The 22,873-nt window shown below is 35.6% G+C and overlaps 1 protein-coding gene across 2 annotated transcripts in view; it reads right to left on the bottom strand.

Annotated features, from left to right (window-relative positions):
• Positions 1 to 22,873, bottom strand: part of LOC139150520 (probable ATP-dependent RNA helicase DDX52) — a 58,418-nt gene that overhangs the window by 25,262 nt on the left and 10,283 nt on the right. For both annotated transcript variants that reach the window (XM_070722940.1, XM_070722939.1), the window contains exons 2-4: positions 21,297 to 21,605; positions 20,888 to 21,073; positions 6,780 to 6,860 (exon numbers count right to left, since the gene is read on the bottom strand). In XM_070722940.1, the coding sequence (XP_070579041.1) occupies positions 6,780 to 6,860; positions 20,888 to 21,073; positions 21,297 to 21,605 (576 nt within the window). The remainder of the gene's footprint in view (positions 1 to 6,779; positions 6,861 to 20,887; positions 21,074 to 21,296; positions 21,606 to 22,873) is intronic.

The following is a 22,873-nucleotide window of genomic DNA, read 5'->3' as shown; positions in this document are numbered from 1 at the left end:
CATATGCAAGATTTGATGACAATGAACGCCTGAAACATGGCAAAATTATAGGATTCTGGGACCAAAGACGACACGTCTGATCAGTAGCGTGGCTTTTTTACATTTGCATGAATTTACGATAATCCAGCTTTTATATAGGGGATGTTCCTGTTAAGGGGCCTGAGTATGCACTGGCATATTACTATTTAACTGTGTGCACTTTCATCCAATCTGTACAATGTAGTGGTATGCTTGACACTAATGTAACATACCAAGTAAATATCAATTTGGCAAAATTCTATTCTCAGATTCTATACTTCACATTTTACTTCACTTTACTTCACATCACAGCATGAATATCGTACACAGGATGAAATCTGTCAATTTTCAGCTTCTGTGATTAAAAATACTACAGATTTCACATTGCCTGTTACTACTGAGTGTATGTCATACATTTTCTTCTTAAGTATTCACAAAAGTGTTGATAACCTACATTGAAGACATAACCCAGACCATTCAAACTATAAATTGCTCAAGAAGTCAATGTGCAAGGTGTATGGCAAGGCAACCTATACACATGATAGATGATTAATTGCAATTGAAAAAAATTTGTCAGTGTGTAATTTTTATTCAGGAGGAAAATGAAATCCAAATAATTCACTGGACCTTTTTATTGTACTAAGTTACTAGTTAAATGGTGTTTATTTTAGCTGAGACCCTCCCTCAAAACACCTTGCAAAAAGAAGGCCTTGCTAAGCCATACAGATGATTGTTTTTCTAGGTGACACCATACCTACATGTAAAAACACTTTCATAACAAGCGACCTAACAGTCAATATATCTCTGCTGTGTTTATGTAGAGAATAACAATTTTTGACACATGTTGATGAAGAAGGTGGAAATCTTTGATAGCTCATTTCAGTGGCCGGAAAAAAGTGGCTAAAATAGCTGCAAAAATACACAATTGAAGATTTCATCATAATTTGAATATATCACATTGGATCATCTCTAAGAACATGTCATCCAAAGCTATCTGATGAGTAGTTTTTTGAGAATGAAATTTTCTGACCAAAAATGGCAAAAATTACCCCCAAACATAAAAATTCACCATAATTTCAATATATCATATATTAAAATAATTCCTTGGAACCTGTATACCAAATATGCAGTTTTTGAGAAACAAATATTTTGACTAAAAATGGCAAAAATTGCCCCAAAAATTCAAAATTGCAGATTTCATTATAATTTCAATAAATATAATTTAGATCATCTGTAGGAATGTATACCAAATTTCAAAGCTATCAGATGAGTAGTTTTGGAAATACACAGTTTTTGACCAAAAATGGCAAAAATTGCCCCAAAAATACAAAATTACAGATTTCATCAGAAATTCAATATATATTACTTAGTTCATCTGTAGGAACTTGTATATCAAATTTCAAAGCTATCAGACCAGTACTTTTTGAGAAACACTTTTGACCAAAAATGGAAAAAATAGTGACAACATCACTGTTCGCTCCCATATATTTATCAAAACAAGTCAACAATTGTATGAAACATGGACATACATATACAGACAGACTGACATACACAGACTGGCACAGAGTGATGACATTGACCCCAAGTGTGCCTTGGCCCATGGAGAGTAGCAAAGATATAACAAACAGCTGAAAGTAATGATAAAATAGTCAAGTATAGGCCTATACAGGCACTGAGAGTGAATATGTTACAGCAATTTGATTAGTTTCTTTCCCTTTTCTACTTCTGTGATAATATTTAAGACAATCAATCTGCAAGGCAGTTTATGTATTGACAAATATGTTATCTTTTACAAGCACACAGCAAACTGTTCTTGATTTTTCATTTACAATATTTGACACAGACTGAAATACATAACATGCAACCAATATTTACACTTTGCCCATACACCAGATACATGGAGAAATTTCAACATACAATCATGAACTCAGAAACCCTACATGGAAAAGTAAACATTGTTTTCTTCCAGAACAGCTGGTGCATCTACATCTGGAACAACTTACAAACTTAACCAATTACACAAGGATGATGACACAAGAGATAAAGTTAAATTGTGGTGAACTTAACTATTCCTTTCGAATCCTTACCTAACTTGACATCTTAAACTAAAATACACTGCATGGTTAATTGTGCACAAAAATACATCAGGGGTGGACCATTTGATAAGGGACGGTGTCTGGAAGATCGATGAGGTACATTATCTTTTTTATCCAGTCCATCGTACATTCTTTTTTCCCGACTCTTCCATCTTTTCTTTTTGTCAAACCTTCTCTGGCTGAATTTTTTATTGGCATTTGTTTGGAATTTTTTCAAAATCTGCCAGGATTTTTTTACCGCATTTCAACACCAAATACAGTTTACCATATAAAATGCTTACTATAAAATCACCACATTATATACTCTTAGTTCCAGTAGGTATAAAATTACCAAAAATATCTTAAAAATACCAAATGAAAGATATCCCAGTAACACTGTCAGTTTCGCAAAGTTGCTCCAAAAATTCAAAATTCCGGATTTCTACTTAATTTCAATATATCTTATTAACAAAAACCCTAAGAACTGGTTTACTAAATATCAAAGCAATCAGACTGGTAAATTTTGAGAAACAAATTTTTTTACCAAAAATGAAAAAAATTGCCCCCCAAAATACAAAATTGCAGATTTCGTCCTAATTTTAAATATATCTAATTAACATAAACCCTAGGAACCTGTACACTAGATATCAAAGCTACCAGATCAGAAGTTTTGGGAGAAAATTTTTTTGACCAAAAAAGGCAAAAATTGCCCCAAAAATAAAAATTGCCAGTTTCAACATACCTTCAATACATTATATTGAGATTAATCTTAGATACCTGTATACCAAATATCAAAGCTATCAAATCAGTAGTTTTTGGATAAAAATTTTTTTTATCAAAAATTGGGAAAATTGCCCCAAAATTACAAATATGACAATATCAATACCAATTTGTACAAGCATGACTGAGGTCATCCTGAGCAACATGAATATTAAGTTTCATAGCAATCAGACGAGCGATTTCAGAGAACAAGATTTTTTTGACAAAAAAAGGAAAAATACCCTAAAAATACAAACATGCAAATTTCATCCCAATTTTTGCACACATAATTTACAATACCTAAAGAAATCTGCATACTAAGTTTCAACCAAATCTGACCAATGCTTACTGAGTTTTAGCCATTTGCAGGATTTTTCCTTTTTTTCCCCTCATTTGCATATTTTTGGCACTGACATGTTCATTTGAACAAATTCACATCTCCACCCCTAGGTGCACCTGTACACCAAATACTAAGACAGTAGGTGCTATAGTTTAGGAGTTTTTGATGTGGACGGACATACATACATACATACATACATATATACATACATACATACATACATACAGACGACATTTTTCCACCTTATAAGAATACCTCCCATTTGCATATATACATATGCATATATGGGAGCTAAAAATTACCCAAAAAATACAAAATTACAGATTTCATCCAAAATTCAATACATATTACTTAATTTATCTGTAGAAACCTGTATATCGAATTTCAGAATTTGAGAAACACATTTTTCGACCAAAAATGGAAAAAATACCGCAATCATACGGTGTCGCTCAAATTTGATCAGAATTGGTACATACCAAAGATCAACAATAAGTGTTGTTTCTATCTGCTCAGTGCTGGAAAATTCTACGTTGATGTTATGACAATGATTGCTGCACAGTACAACCAGAAAAACAACAAGAAATATTTAAACCAGAAAAACAAGAGTGACAAAAGTAAATAAGGTCTGAAACTTTAGGTACTGGAGGTCAACTTTAGCAACATGCATAGCAGAAACAGCTAGTCCCTCTTAGTTAGAGCATAGACAGTCTCCCCCCCCCCCCCCATCTCCTGTCTATGGTTTGAGCAGATCTGTTAATATGTCACAGTTCATAAACAATGATAGGAAATGACTTATTAGCTATTTCAGTTACTGCCACCACTCCTGCACATTTGCAGGATTTCCCCCTTTTCTTTCCTTATTTGCATATTTTTGACACTGACATGTCCATTTGAACAACGTCACATCTCAACCCCTGCATTTACCTGTACACCAAATACTGAGATGGTAGCTTTGGCGGTGGGAGCCTTTGCGTGTGACGGACATACATCCACAAATACATACCCACATACATACAGACACCATCGACTCACCATATAAGCTCTTTTTGGTATTTATATAAATACCAAATATGAGCTAAAAATTGCCTTAAAATTGCAAATTTGCATATTTCTGCACAATTTGATCAAATCTGAAATAGAGCATCCCTAGTGATCTATGTACCAAATATCAAAGGTATCTGACTGGTAGTTTTGAAGAAGAAGATTTTTAAAGATTTTTTGACAAAAAAACAACATAAATTGCCTTAACCCTTTTCCTGCTAAGTCGGTGAAAATCCGCTTGAAATTCGGTGTCGCCAGAATCTAAGCACTGGTGACCGTTATTCTCCCAACCCGGTGGAAATCGGACCCTTTTTGGGTACCCCCTTTCCTGCCAAGTCGACGGCACTACGTTTTGCTATCCCCTGTGCGTTTAGGGGTCATCTGAGGAGAGGTTTTCTGACAAGGAACGCCTTTTCCCCTCGAAATGGGTTCGCAGGGAGTCGATAGACAGGGAAAGGTGCAGAAACCTGTCTGCCAGTCCCCCACACCCGAGGGGGGCTGGGTTTTTTTTACCGCTTTTTAGCGGACTTGGCAGGATAGCATGGTGACGTTTTCTGGCGGAGTTGGACGTACTTGGCTGCCTGGCACTATAGAGATTGCTGCCGAACTTGACCAACTCGGCAATGCTAATCTAGAAGGCTACCTCTTGTAAACGACTTGGCAGATATGCCGATGGTGCGAGACGAAAGTCACTTATTCAGTTGTGCGTGACTGAAAATGAGAACGTATTTTTGACGGGACGGCTCGACTTGTTCCTCCGATGGAACGGATGTGAACGACTCGGAAATACCATTACAAACTGGTGTCCGACGTACTAAGCTGGGCTTCAGCTCTGCAAGTTCAAGCCAGGCAATGTCCTTCACCGCCTTGGCCGTGCCATTCAATGGACGTAGCTTTGGATTTTTTATTTATTCCATCGTCCGAAGTATTGGCTCTGGTTTGCAGGCAAATGTATCCTCTTGCCGACGCATTGGTAACTACGTACGCTGTTTGCGTACAGAGAATTCATAAGGTCAATAAGGTCAATGTGTAGTCTGCCACGGGGATACCGCCTGCATTTAGCAGGGACTGCTTTTGTTATGCAAACCAGCTAGCAGTACAATATGGCTGCCAGGCATGTGGACACGTCGATGGCTAGAACAATGGAAGCATATTGCGTTGCACCCGTGCATCGCAAAAGTGAACTGAAGACTTGGGTGTAGTGACTGGTTATCACTGGTTAGCTGCAGCCCAAGCCTTGTCGGTACAAACCCGTACCTGACTGAGGACCACTCGATTAAGTCAGTAATGAACGGTAACACTCGTAAACCAACTCCCAACTGAGCTGGCTAAACTACGTAGAGCTGTGCTTCAATGGCTCAGCCATGTCGTTAATACAACGGCAAAAACGTAGTTTTTGTGCTACACTGCCAAGTCGTTGCAGGTACGTATTCAATTGACCCTACCCTGGGGAAACAGGACAGGTTTGCCGGTGCTGCTGCACCCCTAGCACGACCCTCAGGGTCTCTGACTAACAGACGAGTGAGGTGATGTTTGTACCTAGCGGACGTGCGTAATACTAAAGGAGTTTATTTCCGAAAAAATAAACATGAAACGGCAATAAAATGACGCACTCCCAGGGGCAAACAAAGCCGGTGACCTCAATTTTTTTCTGCAGTAACCCTTGAGCTCCTTCCCCTGTCTACGGGCATGTAGAAATTATCGAAGTCTAACACGTATAAGTATGGCTAAAACAACCCTGAAAATGGGCGATTTCTGCCAAAATGGCTGGCAGGATAACATGCAGGAGAGCCAATATTTTACAGGCACATATTATGGGGCGGTTTTCTACTGACTTGGCAAAATAACGGACAAGGGCGCTCGGCAGGAAAAGGGTTAAAAATACAAATATGCAAATTTCACCACGATTTGAACAAATCTAACTGAAGTCACCCTAAGTAAACTGCATATCAAATTTCAAAGCAATCGGACTTGCAGTTTCAGAGAAGAAGAATTTTTACCAAAAACAGCAAAAAATGCCCCAAAAATACAAATATGCAAATTTCACCATGATTTGAACAAAATTAAGTGAGGTCACCCCAAGTGAACTACTTATAAAATTTCAAAGCAATTGGACTTGAGGTTTCAGAGGAGAAGGCAATTGTTGACAGAAGACGACGACGGATGCCGACTGAAAATCAACCTATTTTATAAGCTCCACGTCGCTGACAGCGGAGCTAAAAAGTAGACCTTACTAAGCCATAGTAACACATGACTTGTTATTCCATCCCTCAAAACACCCAGTACATAGCAGACCTTGCTGAGCCATGTGGATGAATTGTTGAATGAAATATTACTGTCAACACTGCAGAATGCAAATAGTTGCATGGGATTCACATCTTGTAACTAGTCAAGTGATGATCAAATGCTGTACCAGTATATATATGGTATGCATACTGTGGTATGGAATGCAAATAATACAACCATTTCTAATTTGTCATACACAAACAATCAAGTTGATACTGAAGAAGAAGTACCTTTATCTGCAGACAAATTCAAACACTTACTTTAAGATGGTGAAGTACTGGCAATATAAAAGCTGCTGTCTTTCCAGATCCTGTTGGTGCACAAGCCAAGAGTTCTCTCCTCTGATGAATTAAAATACAAATAATCTTAAAACATACCTTCAATACATTATATTGAGATTAATCTTAGATACCTGTATACCAAATATCAAAGCTATCAAATCAGTAGTTTTTGGATTAAAAATTTTTTTATCAAAAAATGGGAAAATTGCCGAAAGTTACAAATATGACAATATCAATACAATTTGTACAAGCATGACTGAGGTCATTCTGAGGAACATGAATATTAAGTTTCATAGCAATCAGACGAGCAATTTCAGAGAACAAGATTTTTTGACTAAAAACGGAAATAATACCCTAAAAATACAAACATGCAAATTTCATCCCAATTTTTGCACACATAATTTAGAATACCTAAAGAAATCTGCATACTAAGTTTCAACCAAATCTGACCAATGCTTACTGAGTTTTAGCCATTTGCAGGATTTTTCCTTTTTCCCCATCATTTGCATATTTTTGGCACTGACATGTTCATTTGAACAAATTCACATCTCCACCTCTAGGTGCACCTGTACACCAAATACTAAGACAGTAGGTGCTACGGTTTAGGAATTTTTGGATGTGGACGGACTAACAGACATACATACATACATACACACAGACGCCATTTTGCCACCTTATACGAATACCTCCCATTTGCATATATACATATGCATATATGGGAGCGTAAAAACTACAATTGTATGTATTTTAAAAGGTAATCAATATCCAACTCATTTTGACATTTTTTTCATTCCTCATTAACTATTGATAAATCTCTGATGGAATTTCTATACAGCTACATAACAAAACTGGTACCGGTATGTGTAATAGAACAAGTCATTGACAATGACATAGTCCCCCATTTGTAATTGGGACTTTGTCACTGGAAGTGACTAAAAATTGAAGTCGATATGATGTGCATGAAACAAGGAATGCGGGTACCAAAGCCCTGTCTGTGACTGATGCCCTTATTGGATTGGATTGCAAACAAGTAGTGGCATAGGGTTATGTCCTTCTACCAAGTTTGACAGAATTAGGTATGTCATGCCCTGGCTTTTTAAATGTCAAAATTCAAATTATATGCAAGAAACTGGTCCAGGCAAGTCTGAGTAATGGCTCTTGACATAAAAAAGTCAGAATGCCAGATGTGAACCAAAAATGTCCTAATGTTCAGAGACTTCCTATAAATAGCTATTGATACTGCTAAAATTAAAACGCCTTTCTTGACTGGTAAAACTTTGTATGATCAACATCTGCAGCGAGTGTCATCAGATTTAGTGCAGTTATTCAGAATATACATCTCTCATTACAAACATTGTTTCCATATTCAGCCAATCTGGGGTGCCACCCTAATCACAAAAGGTCATTAAATAAGTCAATAAATAATTTATCAACAGGATGTCATTATTCAGTTTTACACTACTGGAAGATCAATATCTGATCCATGTTTCATAAAATTTGATGCAGGATTTCTGGACGTATCACACTAATAAGGAAAAGTCATTAAATATGCAAATTAGAATTAATTAACATGATACTGATAAATGTCCTTATACACAATTAAAGCAAGATGAGCTCAACATCTATACAAATCATAGATGAAGAAGTATTTCTTGACGTATCAGCCTAATTATGAAAATTCATTAAATATGCAAATATGCAATTAAATGACATGATATGATTAATGTCTTTGCATACTACTACAACACTTTGAGATCAACATCTGTACTGAGTTTCATCAAATTTGGTGCAATATTTTTTATCATAGCACACTAATTAGGAAAGTTCATTAAATATGCAAATAAGCAATTAATTAATATGATACTGATAAATGTCCTTATACACAAAGCAAGATGAGCTCAAAGCAAGATGAGCTCAACATCTATACTAAGTTTCAACAAATCTGACGAAGTATTTCTTGACGTATCAGCATAATTATTAAAATTCATAAAATATGCAAATACCCAATTAATTGACATGATATGATATGTCTTTGCATGCTACTACAACACTTTGAAATCAACATCTGTACTGAGTTTCATCAAATTTGGTGTAATATTTCTGGACACAGCACACTAATTAGGAAAGTTCATTAAATATGCAAATTAGCTATTAATTGACAAGATACTGCTGAATGTCTTTGTTTGCTATTACAGCCTTTTGTGATCAACATCTATATCAAGTTTCATCAAATTTGCTGTCGTATTTCTAGACATATATCCTTAATTACAAAAATTCATAAAATATGCAAATTAGCAATTAAATGACATGATCCTGCTAAATGTTTTTGCATACTGTTACAGCTCTGGTACTGGTATATTAACATCTGGACCTCGATTCATCAAATTTAAGTCGGTATTTCTTGACATAGCACCCTAATTACAAAAATTCATAAAATATGCAAATTAGCAATTAAATGACATGATCCTGCTAAATGTTTTTGCATACTGTTACAGCTGTGGTATATCAACATCTGTATCATGTTTCATCAAATTTGAGTGGGTATTTCTTGACTTAGCACCCTAATTACAAAAATTCATCATATATGCAAATTAGCTTTTAATTGACATGATCTTGCCAAATGCCTTTGCACAAAGTAACAGCTCTGGTATGTTTACATCTGTAAGAAGTTTCATTAAATTTGAGTCACTATTTATCGAAATATTAGTGGAATTATGAAAATTCATAATTTATGCAAATTAGCAATTAATTGACACAATACTGACAACTTTCTTTATGTGCTATTAGAGCTATGTGTGACCATCATGTGTACAAAGTTTCGTCAAACTTGGTGCAATTTCTTAAAGAGGCACTCCCACTTGGTAACATTTTTAAAACGTAATTTTTTAATGCCAACGGTCGATATTTGACGTGGCGACTGCGCGTGGATCACGAGATATAGATAAAAACATGTCCTCAAAAGAGTAAAAGTTTGAATTCCGGTGGCCCACCTAAATTCAGCGTCCGAACATCGAACGTTCGGCACTGGGGCCGTTGTCAACTAAGCTATGGAGTACGAGTCTACGCTCATGCTGCAGTACGCCAAAGTACCAGGTCCGTATCGCTGATTGGTTATACCCCGTGGGGCAAAGTCGAGTCTTACTGACTCGGAGAAAACAAAAAACAAAAAAAACGGAAAACAAAGTTTGCTTATTCCACCAGATTTCGCATAGGTGACCAGCACATATGTGCGGTTAATACATAGCGGCCACCGCGTGGTATGCGCACATACCACGCACGGCGGCCGCTATGTATTGAACCACGCGTAACTGTGAGGCAGACGACAAAATGTAGTCGAGGCAGCTAATATTTAACACGTAAAAACTGATGTTTATGTGGTATTGGTTAAAAATATAATACAACTGATTTAGAATAATGAAAACGACAAAAACTAAGGAGAATTTAATTACCTGGGGTAAAGGCATAATGTTGTATATAAAGTCTTTGCAGTGGGAAGTGAATTCATTGCGTCGTTCGAACTTATTATAGACTCCCTAGAATATCATCAATCAGCACAATAACAAACCTTCGGGGGATTTCAGGTCAAAATCAGACACAATCGTAAAACTTCCGGATGTGAAAAATACGCTCGGGAAATGACATGTTTTTATCGATATCCTGCGAACTGCGCGCAATCGCCACGTCAAATATCGACCGTTGGCATTAAAAAAATGTGTTTTAAAAATGTTACAAAGTGGGAGTGCCTCTTTAAGAAACAGAGCTCTTTTTAAAAAAATCACTAATTATGCAAAGTAGCACTAATTATGGGTGACACACCCAAAACAAAGGACATGCATATGTATACTATAGTGTGTTATCCTTGTACCAAGTTTGAAAGGAATTGGCTCAGACATGTCTGAGATATCAGCGTGGACGGATGGACGGACGGACGGTCGGACGGAACTGACGGACGGACGGAACCCAAACCATAAGTCCCCTCGGACTCTGTCCAGGGGACTGAAAATCGCCTAGCTTATCAATTGGTGTGAAAAAAAACATGAGGGAACTGCTGGTATGGTTTCCTTGGTGATAATTAAAGTTACTACATGTATCAACCTTAACCCTTTTCCTGCCAAGTCCATATTTCACCACACGGTACAGATGGTTAAAATTAATGAAACACAACATATTCCATATGGTGTATTTTAACATAATACTGTTCATTTGAAGGCTGTCGAAAACATAAATATTGTAAACTTTATTTTTTCGGACTAAAGATGCTATAACAGACCAAACCAATTGGGTGAAAATACATCATGTTTTGGCTCAATACCGCTTTTTACTGACTTGGCTGATGGGGAATTGATACTGTCTGGCAGGAAAAGGGTTAAAAGGCATCATAGGACACATTTTTGGAATGTAGGGTGAAGTATAGTCTATGTTCAGTCACATATCAGGGCTCACTTTCTATGCAGCCTTTTCATGTTTCCAAAAGTGAACCTTCTCATAGAGGTGTCTCTCCTGTAGAGACCGAGCGATGGTCTCTATATGTGTCAAAGTCTAATACACATTACAGTGCACTGTGATGTTTGATGAAGTTGACGTGGTGAAGTTGGGGCCAGAATTGACAGTTTGCAAATGTACACAGTGTTAGCCATGTATTTTGATATTTGCAGAATGTTCATCCTGGGGCCCAATGCCCTGTAAATAGGGCTTACTTGAATTCAATCATAACAATAACTATGCTTCAAATGATACAGTTGTTACACTGTGTTACATCATTTCCATTGGCTGATGTAAGTCACAACCAGTAAGGCCAAAAAAGAAAAAAGAAATGTTTCTGGTCAGGTCTTTCTTTAAAACATAGGGCCAAAGTCCCTGAAGCTACTATAGACATGGATACAAAATTAGGTATTTCCTGACTGTATGAAATTATCTCACTAAGGTCATCCTAGGGACAACATGTAAACCAAATATTAAAGCTGTCTGACCAGCGGTTTTGAAAAAACAAGCGACTCAACAGTTGACAGAGCTCTGCTGTGTTATGTAGAGAATAACCTTTTGTGACACATGTATTGATGAAGAAGGTGGATATCTTTGATAGCTCATTTCAGGATGGCCTGACCAAAAATGGAAAAAAATTCTGTAAAAATACAGATTTGCATATTTCATCAGACCATATTAGTCTATAATAGCAAATAAACGAGAGTTAATTACATTCTAATTAAAGTAAACAAGACTTGCTTAAATCAAGATTTACGTCATAAAAAAACAGCATATCTGTCAGGTTATAAAGAATCTTGAGCTGGTTATCTTTTAATATCAGTATTTTCATCCTATTTACCAAGCACATTTTAACTTTCAAATTAACATTGTACAGTAAGTAAGTTCTGTTGAATAAGTTGAGACTGTACATACTCAGAGAAAGCACACTGAAGAGACAAATGTTTGTAACTTAAGAAGTTCAAGGTCATCAAAAGCATTATAAGGAATCATGTTACACTTTCATTGCACTGTTTACACAGATTGCATAATTGCTATAAATAGCACATGAGGAATCTTACAGCCCAGCTTTACCATAAAAACCCTATCACTTTGACCACTCTTTTAATTGACCACTCTATTTTTTTCCTCAAAAAGTAGTTTTATTTTATCCTTACCAAGTCAACCATAAATGGAAATTAGAACTTTCTCTATCTCTATTTATTTGACCACCCTATCATGACAAACTATTATGAGCAATTTCTTTTAGATAACATAAATGGTTGTTCAGAATATATCAAAGTTGGGATTCAGGAAAGTTGCCTTTACATGTTTTAATCCTCAATTCACTATGAACTGTCACAAAAAGTTGAACTTTCTGATAATTCCACACTAAAATTATTTTGGCTTTCATGATTTCCTAATTAATTCAATTATTTAAAATCATAATAATTATTTTTTTCTGGGTGAATTGATAGGGTTTATACAGTACAAGAATTACATACAATGTAAGTCAAACTTTGACCAAAAATGAAAAAAAAATTCCTTAAAAATACACATTTGCATATTTCATCACAATTTGAACAAATCTAAGTTGGGTTATCCCTAGGGACCTGTATACCAAATAACAAAGCTGTCTGACCAGCGGTTATGAAGAAGAAGATTTTTTACCAAAAACACCTTTTTTTGCATTAATTTGCCTATTTTCAACAATATCAAAAAATTAAAAAAACTAGTTTCTCAAAATCATATTTTTCATCTACACAACAAATATCAAATCAGTAAGTACTGCGGTTCTCAAGATATTTGAGTGGACGGACGCCTCACAAACGGACATACATACATACATACATACATACATACATACATACATACATACAGACTGACGACAGACGCCGGACGGATACCCATCCCAATAGCTTCTATAGACTATAGTCTATAGTAGCTAAAAATGGTGCAGCGACGCGCATTTTATTTTTTTTATTTTTTTTCCCTCAAGGGAGGGAGGAGGGTCAGTTTTATAGTCTTATCAAAATAGTCACATATATACTGTTCATGCAGTCACTGATCATGCCCCCAAAGAATTTTCTCTTTCTCTTCAGCCATTTTGGTTTGGTGTCAGCCACGGCCGCCGGCCACAAACAAAAAAAAAGGGTGACGCGCTATTGTTCAAGTGACGCGCGCGCTGACCAGAAACATTTCTTTTTCTTTTTTTGGCCTAATATAACAATTTACTATCATGGAATTTATGGTTGCTTTGAAAGAGGCTCAATAAATTTACAGGAGGAACTCACTGTTGTTGTACTGTTGTATGCTTGCTGCACTTGATTGAATTTCTCTTTGTGACTTCAGTTTTATACACACTGCATCCATCAGAGATAATGCAATTAACAGTAAAGACAAATTGTTGCTGTTGGGCCCTTCATGGACAATGTCCTATTATCATATAGTCCGTGGGCTGGAGGGGCCCACCGTGCACCCCCCCATAAACCTACTACATGGGTATTTTTTTGTTCTTTAGGATCTGCTGAACTAGAAAAAAGATGTTAACATTGGATATTTTGGGATGCACTACCTGTCTGCACTGGTTTTTGATTTGTATGTACCGCAAAAAATGGCGAAAAATGGGTAGGGGTAGGGGGTACTATATCCTCCCCTAAATTGAGTAAACTAGCATGAAATAGCACAAACCTTACATTTTTGGAAAGCTCAGATACTGCTCTTTCTGAGGAATACCAACTTTAGCAAAATTAATTTGTGTACATAGAATAGGACGACTTTAAATTGAATTTTTTCGACAATTTTGAAAATTTTTACCCAAAATACCATGTAACAATCGTGATTTACTTTTTATTAAGCAAAATTTTCACAACTTTTTGTGTTTAAATTATTTATTCCGACATATTAAACAAGAAAAAAAGTGTTAACATCACATATTTAACTATACACTACTTCTCTGGCTTCAATTTTGAATTGCGTGTATCTGTATGGTGTGTACAAAAGCTGGGGGTAGGGGTACAACATTCTTTCCTTGATGAAGTAAACTGGCTTCAAATGCCATGTACCTTATAGTTTTAGAAAGCTTAGATACTGGGCTTTCTAAAATGCATAAGTTTTTAGTAAAAAAAATGACGTCATAGAATTGGATAACTTTAAATCGATTTTTCTGGTAATTCAGCAATTTTAACTGGAAGAAAATACGATAACTATTGTTTCCTCCCAATGAAGCAAATCAAACAGATTTATGGATGTTATTTACTAATTGTAATGTGCTGAAGAAGAAAATAAATGTCAAAATTGATATTTACAATGAATTATTGTCTCTACTTACTAAAATTGCAAGTTTTGCTACATTGGTATATCGCGAATGGGCATTTTATTGTTATGCAATGAACTAATGCACAGGCTTAAAAAGAAGACTTTAAAACGCACACACATAGTCATATTGCCATTTTCTCCTAAAGTCAATAGATTTTGATGACTGTCTATTTTTATAATTTACTTTTTAAATATTTTTTTTATAAAATAATTTTGATAAGACGTATTTGGAAAATTGTCTATGCCTCCTTGTCTTACTTTAGCAACTTTAGCAAGCATTACTAACAATCTATTAGGCCGTGGGCTAAAGGGGGCATCTACGTGCACCCCCCCCCCCCCCAACTGCACAGGATAACAAACCTGTATTTTTCAGAAGCCTTGGGATCCCTAGAATAAGAAATAGGATTTTAACAGACAAAATATAGGGACTCAATAGCTGTTACGGTCATGTTTTGAAGGGTACCGCAAAATCACGATTTTGTGACCCACATGGATTTTTGTCAAACCTGTCTTCATGTACGTCATCTGCTGAGCTTACTGTTTAACATGACCTGGCTTATGGGGTATCATTAGAAAGGTAATTTATTCTTCTTGAAAATGGTATATAGCAATATGCAATATCTTCTATAGTTTTCATGAAATAGGGCCATAATTTACCCCATACCCCAAAGTTTATGTCGCAAATTACTGTCAAAACTAATCTAAATTCTACCAATTATTTACCTAGACATAATACAAAGGGCAATGCTGTGTATTAACTTTGTGTTATTTGCTACAGGTACATGTTAGAAACCTGAAATAAACTTTTGACAGAAAAAATATTGGGATCCTGTAGCTGTAACAGTCATATTTTGAAGGGTTCCGCAAAATCACAGTATTACTGAATCACATTCGTTTTTGTTAAACCTGTCTTCTTGTAAGTCTTCTGCTGAGCTTATTTTGAATATAAAGAGGCATATGCGGTATCATTTGAAAGTTAATTTACTTTTCTTTAAAATGATATATTGCAATATGCAATATATTCTATAGTTTTTATGAAATGAGACCAAAACTTACCCCATACCCCAAAGTTTTATGTTGCAAGTTACAGTCAAAACTAATGTCAAATTCTACCAATTATTTTCCTAGACACTTTACAAAAGGCAATGCTTTGTTATAAAATATATTTATTTGGTACAGGGACATGTCAAAAATATGAGTTAGACGTTTAACAGACAAAATATTGGGATTGAATGACTGTTACTTGCATGTTTTGAAGGGTACCGTGAAGTCAGAGTATTACCGACTCGCATATGTTTTTGTTAAATTTGTCTTCTTGTAAGTCATCTGCTCAGCTTACTTTCTTGCATAACCCAGCTTATGGGCTGCCATTAAAACGACAATTTATTTGGCTTTAAAATGACATATCGTAATATGCAATATCTTCTATAGTTTTCATGAAATAGGACCAAATCTTACCCCATACCCCAAAGTTTTATGTCGTAAATTACTGTCAAAACCAGCATTTAATTTTGAAAAATTCTATAAAAACGACAAACTTTGTATGAAACCTATTTCATTTGTTACAGGGACATTTTCAACTATTAAAGATACCATTAATAGAGTAATTATTGCGATTTAATAGCTGTTAGCATCATATTTGAAGGATAGCAGGATATGTTGCTGAAACCCGTGAAATTTTATTAAACACTTCCTGCCAACCTTTATTTTGTCCATAACCCAGATTGTAGGGTATCATTACAAAGATTTTATCACTCTTATTTTTAGCATATCATAAAGTGCATTATCATCTTATGTTGTAATGAAATAGCAAAAACCTCATCACTCCAGTCCTTAGTTTGATTTGCAAACTACATCTGTTCTAAAACTTTGCAGTTTGCGAATTTGGGATATGGGGTAAGTTTTGGTCCTATTTCATGAAAACTATTGAAGATATTAAATATTACATTATGTCAGTCGCTTTTAGGCAAAAATTGTCTTTCCAATGATAGCCCATAAGATAGGTTAGAGTAAAAAGTAAGCTCAGCAGATGACTTACAAGATGACACATTTAACAAAACACATACGAGTGGGCAAGACTGTGACTTTACGGTACCCTTCAAAACATGACAGCAGCAACCATTCAATCCCAGTATTTTGTCTGTTAAAAGTCTATCTCATATTTGTGACATGTCTCTGTAGCAAATAAAACAGATTTCATACAAATCATTGTCTTTTGTAATATGTCTAGGTAAAAGTTTGGTAGAATTTGAAATCAGTAGTGACAGTAATTTGCAATATAAACTTAGGGGTATGGGGTAAGTTTTGGTCTTATTTCCTGAACACTTAAGAAGATATTGTATATTACAATATGTTATTTAAAGGAAAAAAACCTTTTTAATGATACCCCAATAGCCAACTTATGTTAAAAAAATAAGCTCAGCAGATGACTTACAATAAGACAGGTTAAACAAAAACGTATGTGAGTTGGCAATACCGTGATTTTGTGGTACCCTTCAAAATATTACTGTTACAGCTACAGCATCACAATATTTTTTCTAAAAGTTCGTTTCAAGTTTCTAACATGAACCTGTAGCAAATAAACTAAATTTAATACAAATCATTGCCCTTTGTATTATGTCCCGGTAAATAGTTGGCAGAATTTGAGATTAGTTTGACTGTAATTTGGAACATAAAACTTTGGGGTATGGGGTAAGTTGGGGTCCTATTTCATGAAAACTATAAAAGATATTGCATATTGCAATATATTATTTTAAAGAAGAGTAAATTAACTTTCTAATGATGCCCATCCTGCTACGTTATAATAAAAAATAAGCTCAGTAGGCGCCTTACAAGAAGACAGGTTTAACGAAAATGTATGCGAGTTGGCAATACTGTGATTTTGCAGTACCATTCAAAATATGAATATTACAGCTACAGCATCCGGATATTTTTGGGTTAAAAGTTTATTTCGAGTTTCTAACATGTACCTGTATCAAATAAAACAATTTGATACAAAGCATTGCCCTTTGTATAATGTCTAGGTAAATAATTGGTAGAATTTAAGATTAGTTTTGGCAGTAATTTACGACATAAAACTTTGGGGTATGGGGTAAAATTTGGTCCTATTTCATGAAAATTATAGACGATATTGCATATTACAATATGTCATTTTAAAGCCAAATAAATTGTCTTTCTAATGACAGCCCATAAGCTGGGTTATGCGAGAAAGTAAGCTGAGCAGATGACTTACAAGACGACACATTTAACAAAAACATATGCGAGTCGGTAATACACTGACTTCAAGGTACCCTTCAAAACATGCAAGTAACAGTCATTCAATCCCAATATTTGGTCTGTTAAAAGTCTAACTCATATTTTTGACATGTCCCTGTACCAAATAAAAATATATTTTATACAAAGCATTGCCTTTTGTAAAGTGTTTAGGAAAATAATTGGTAGAATTTGACATTAGTTTTGACTGTAACTTGCGACATAAAACTTTGGGTATGGGGTAAGTTTTGGTCTCATTTCATGAAAACTATAGAATATATTGCATATTGCAATATATCATTTTAAAGAAAAGTAAATTAACTTTCAAATGATACCGCATATGCCCCTTTATATTCAAAATAAGCTCAGCAGAAGACTTACAAGAAGACAGGTTTAACAAAAACGAATGTGATTCAGTAATACTGTGATTTTGCGGAACCCTTCAAAATATGACTGTTACAGCTACAGGATCCCAATATTTTTTCTGTCAAAAGTTTATTTCAGGTTTCTAACATGTACCTGTAGCAAATAACACAAAGTTAATACACAGCATTGCCCTTTGTATTATGTCTAGGTAAATAATTGGTAGAATTTAGATTAGTTTTGACAGTAATTTGCGACATAAACTTTGGGGTATGGGGTAAATTATGGCCCTATTTCATGAAAACTATAGAAGATATTGCATATTGCTATATACCATTTTCAAGAAGAATAAATTACCTTTCTAATGATACCCCATAAGCCAGGTCATGTTAAACAGTAAGCTCAGCAGATGACGTACATGAAGACAGGTTTGACAAAAATCCATGTGGGCCACAAAATCGTGATTTTCGGTACCCTTTAAAACATGACCGTAACAGCTACTGAGTCCCTATATTTTGTCTGTTAAAATCCTATTTCTTATTCTAGGATCCAAGGCTTCTGAAAAATACAGGTTTGTTATCCTGTGCGGTTGGGGGTGGGGGGGAGGTGCACGTAGATGCCCCCTTTAGCCCACGGCCTAATAGATTGTTAGTAATGCTTGCTAAAGTTCTAAAGTAAGACAAGGAGGCATAGACAATTTTCCAAATACGTCTAATCAAAATTACTTTATAAAAAAATATTTAAAAGTAAATTATAAAAATAGACAGTCATCAAAAATCTATTGACTTTAGGAGAAAATGGCAATATGACTATGTGTGTGCGTTTTAAAGTCTTCTTTTTAAGCCTGTGCATTGGTTCATTGCATAACAATAAAATGCCCATTCGCGATATACCAATGTAGCAAAACTTGCAATTTTAGTGAGTAGAGACAATAATTCATTGTAAATACCCAATTTTGACATTTATTTTCTTCTTCAGCACATTACAATTAGTAAATAACATCCATAAATCTGTTTGATTTGCTTCATTGGGAGGAAACAATAGTTATCGTATTTTCTTCCAGTTAAAATTGCTGAATTACCAGAAAAAATCGATTTAAAGTTATCCAATTCTATGACGTCATATTTTTTTACTAAAAACTTATGCATTTTAGAAAGCCCAGTATCTAAGCTTTCTAAAACTATAAGGTATATGGCATTTGAAGCCAGTTTACTTCATCAAGGAAAGAATGTTGTACCCCTACCCCCAGCTTTTGTACACCCCATACAGATACACGCAATTCAAAATTGACGCCAGAGAAGTAGTGTATAGTTAAATATGTGATGTTAACACTTTTTTTCTTGTTTAATATGTCGGAATAAATAATTTAAACACAAAAAGTTGTGAAAATTTTGCTTAATAAAAAGTAAATCACGATTGTTACATGGTATTTTGGGTAAAAATTTTCAAAATTGTCAAAAAAATTCAATTTAAAGTCGTCCTATTCTATGTACACAAATTAATTTTGCTAAAGTTGGTATTCCTCAGAAAGAGCATTATCTGAGCTTTCCAAAAATGTAAGGTTTGTGTTATTTCATGCTAGTTTACTCAATTTAGGGGAGGATATAGTACCCCCTACCCCTACCCATTTTTCGCCATTTTTTGCGGTACATACAAATCAAAAACCAGTGCAGACAGGTAGTGCATCCCAAAATATCCAATGTTAACATCTTTTTCTAGTTCAGCAGATCCCAAAGAACAAAAAAATACCCATGTAGTAGGTTTATGGGGGGGGTGCACGGTGGGCCCCTCCAGCCCACGGACTAATATACCTAGATTCACGTACCCATGTAAACCTATGGGAAAAGGCGCTCTTACAGGTGTGTAATAAGTTGCCGTATCACGCCCAGGCACACTTTGCCCAAATAAGGTAGTGTGCGCGCTTTTTCGAACTTTTTCGTTGTCGTTGCTACGCGCGTTGCTATCCAAGTACATTCCATTCGAAAGCACGTCAGCGCGAGATTCAAACCCGTTTCTATGCGCTTCGCTCGTAGTTTTGAAGCAAATTGTAGATAGTTCGAATCTTACTCCGATCAAAATTGGTTTAAAACAAGTGCTTGATAGTCTCCTCTCAATGTTTTGCTGAGAAAGTGTATTTTAACGAGCAGGATCAACTACTCATCTGTGCTCATTCTGTAGTGACACTGGCGTTCGCATAGAACAAGCTGGCGACGCGTTCCACAACAGAACAATGACAACATCGTACATATTAATCCGCAAAGTTGCGTGGCTCGTGGTTTTTTTTTACGCCCATAATTTTAACAAAATTTTATTGATAAATACTGAAACACATCACAACCGTTCAATAAGGTATATGATAAAACCTTTACGGCCCAGATACGGGTTTTGCGGACCTCAGTCGTACGGCGTACGGGCCCTCGCACGCTCGGGCCCTTCCGCCGTAGAACCTCGGTCTGCAAAACCTGTATTAGGGCCGTAAAGATTATTATCAGACTACTTACATGTACCATTATCAGACTACTTACATGTCCTATTATCAGACTACTTACATGTACCATTATCAGACTACTTACATGTTCTATTATCAGACTACTTACATGTACCATTATCAAACTACTTACATATCCTATTATCAGACTACTTACATGTCCTATTATCAGACTACTTACATGTACCATTATCAGACTACTTACATGCACCATTAAAGGTATAGCTTGCATCTGAATTGGAGTTGGTGACTCAAAGCCGACACTTTCAATATTTCTCATCAGAATAGGATTCACATTGTATTGTTTTTTAAATTGTTGAAAAGAAACTACCGGATCTGGAACATCTGTACCATAAACATGGATTTTTCTTTTCCTTCTGAATGCAGTAACCTGTCGATCATAAACAACACAAATTTCATGGTTCAATCTGAGCAAAAAATACAGAAAACATGAAGAGATATTGTATTGTTACTGTCAGAAATTGACAGTGCAGTTGAACACATGGCGCAGTACACCTTTTTCGTTCCTTCTGAAGTTGAGGTGTAAAAACAACATTGATTGGTTCTACATGGTACATTGTAACATTCCTTTCCAGAATATCTGCTTGAGTTACCTTTTCTCTTCTAATATTTTCTTGGAGTTCTCCATCAATCCTTTCACATTTTTTAAGATCTGGCTTCTTGAGACTCTTTGTTTCTATGGTTACTGTATTATCCTTTCTTTGCTGATTGATCTTGTCCACACTGTGGAACAAATCAACTGATTCATCTTCATGTATCTGTTGACTGATGTGATAATCTTCATTCCCTCTCTTACGCTTCCCTCTTGTGACAGTGCATTCATGTCTTGTATGGCTATCCAAATCATTATGCTGATCCTGATGTATGCTTTGCTTGAAATGCAAACCTGGGCTGGTTGACATCTAGTACAGAACAGAAGTATGCACAGGGGTTAGTTACTGTTATGAATAAATGAACTAATAGATTTATGTGCAGAGTGAAAGTTGCTCATATTTATGGCAAACTGTTCACGTTAAGTGAACATTGGTGATCCAGCGAGACAATAACCTCGATATTAAAAAAAAACAGATATTAAGGGTTAAAATCACTGGAATCAGGCTGACAAAGAGCAACCTTTCCTTATTGTGTGAGGAAGGATGTAAAAGGACTGTCTTTGAAAATAATATTGTAAACCTATATAACTTTCTGTAAATTTAATTTCAATTATTTTCAGCTACATGAAAAATGAAATGCCATACGTTATTGGCAGGCTTTTCCATTATCAGCAGGGGTTTCATTAAGAGCCGGCAGCCGGCGAAATTGACCGGTTACTCTCACAATTTCGCCGGCTACTTTTTCGGAAATTTGAACTCTTTCATAGCTAAAATATTGTTTACCTTGTGAAATGATCCGCACAGGTTTCACAAGCTGTGTAATCAAACTTTTCAACGGCTTTTATGTGAAACAAAATTTAGAAGACGAGCGACTACTACGATCGCCTTGTACTACGATAGAGCACGGTCTTGCGTATACTGCCGCAATAAAAATCGGAATTGCAACAGACGATTCTATTGGCTACCTGAATTGCTGATTCCTATGCGGTGACCTTTATATACGCCAATGAAAACGGGCATACTTCACATGTCGGCCGTCCTTAGCTCGACTCAAAATGGTCGATGAACAAATGAAGACGGAAACGATCGCAAGGTCAGGCTTCGCTGTACGATCCTCTGTTTTGAAGTGGACCAAGAAACAAGAGAAGGATAATTACGTGGATTTAAACTGTTTCGAAGGCAATGACCTGATTTTTTTCTCACGAAAAAACTTTCCGATTACAGTTTGAATTTTAGTAAGCCGACATGCGTTGCACTGCGGCAGGCTTAAATGTGAAGGTATATAACCAGCTGGGCGTATGATATGTACTGCTCTTTGGTCTATCGACGCCAATAAGAACGTCGCCCAGAGTGGTTACAATACGATCAGACCTCTAAATTCACTTCAAAAATGATCGTCAGCTTAAATCCAAATGTGAGTTTCTGAACGTAAAATTTTCATATACTATATCAAGGTTCTTACTTTGCATACCCATATAGTCAAATCACCTTGATGGTCTTGTTTCTATTTGCAAAATATGGTAATGATTGTCATTTTTTTATCATTATTGTTATATAAATTATCCTTTTTACCTCCC

This window comes from Ptychodera flava, chromosome 14 (assembly GCF_041260155.1).
Source record: "Ptychodera flava strain L36383 chromosome 14, AS_Pfla_20210202, whole genome shotgun sequence".
Lineage (NCBI taxonomy): Eukaryota > Metazoa > Hemichordata > Enteropneusta > Ptychoderidae > Ptychodera > Ptychodera flava.
Note: the sequence above shows the minus strand (reverse complement) of the source record. Positions and strands in the feature narration are given on the sequence as shown.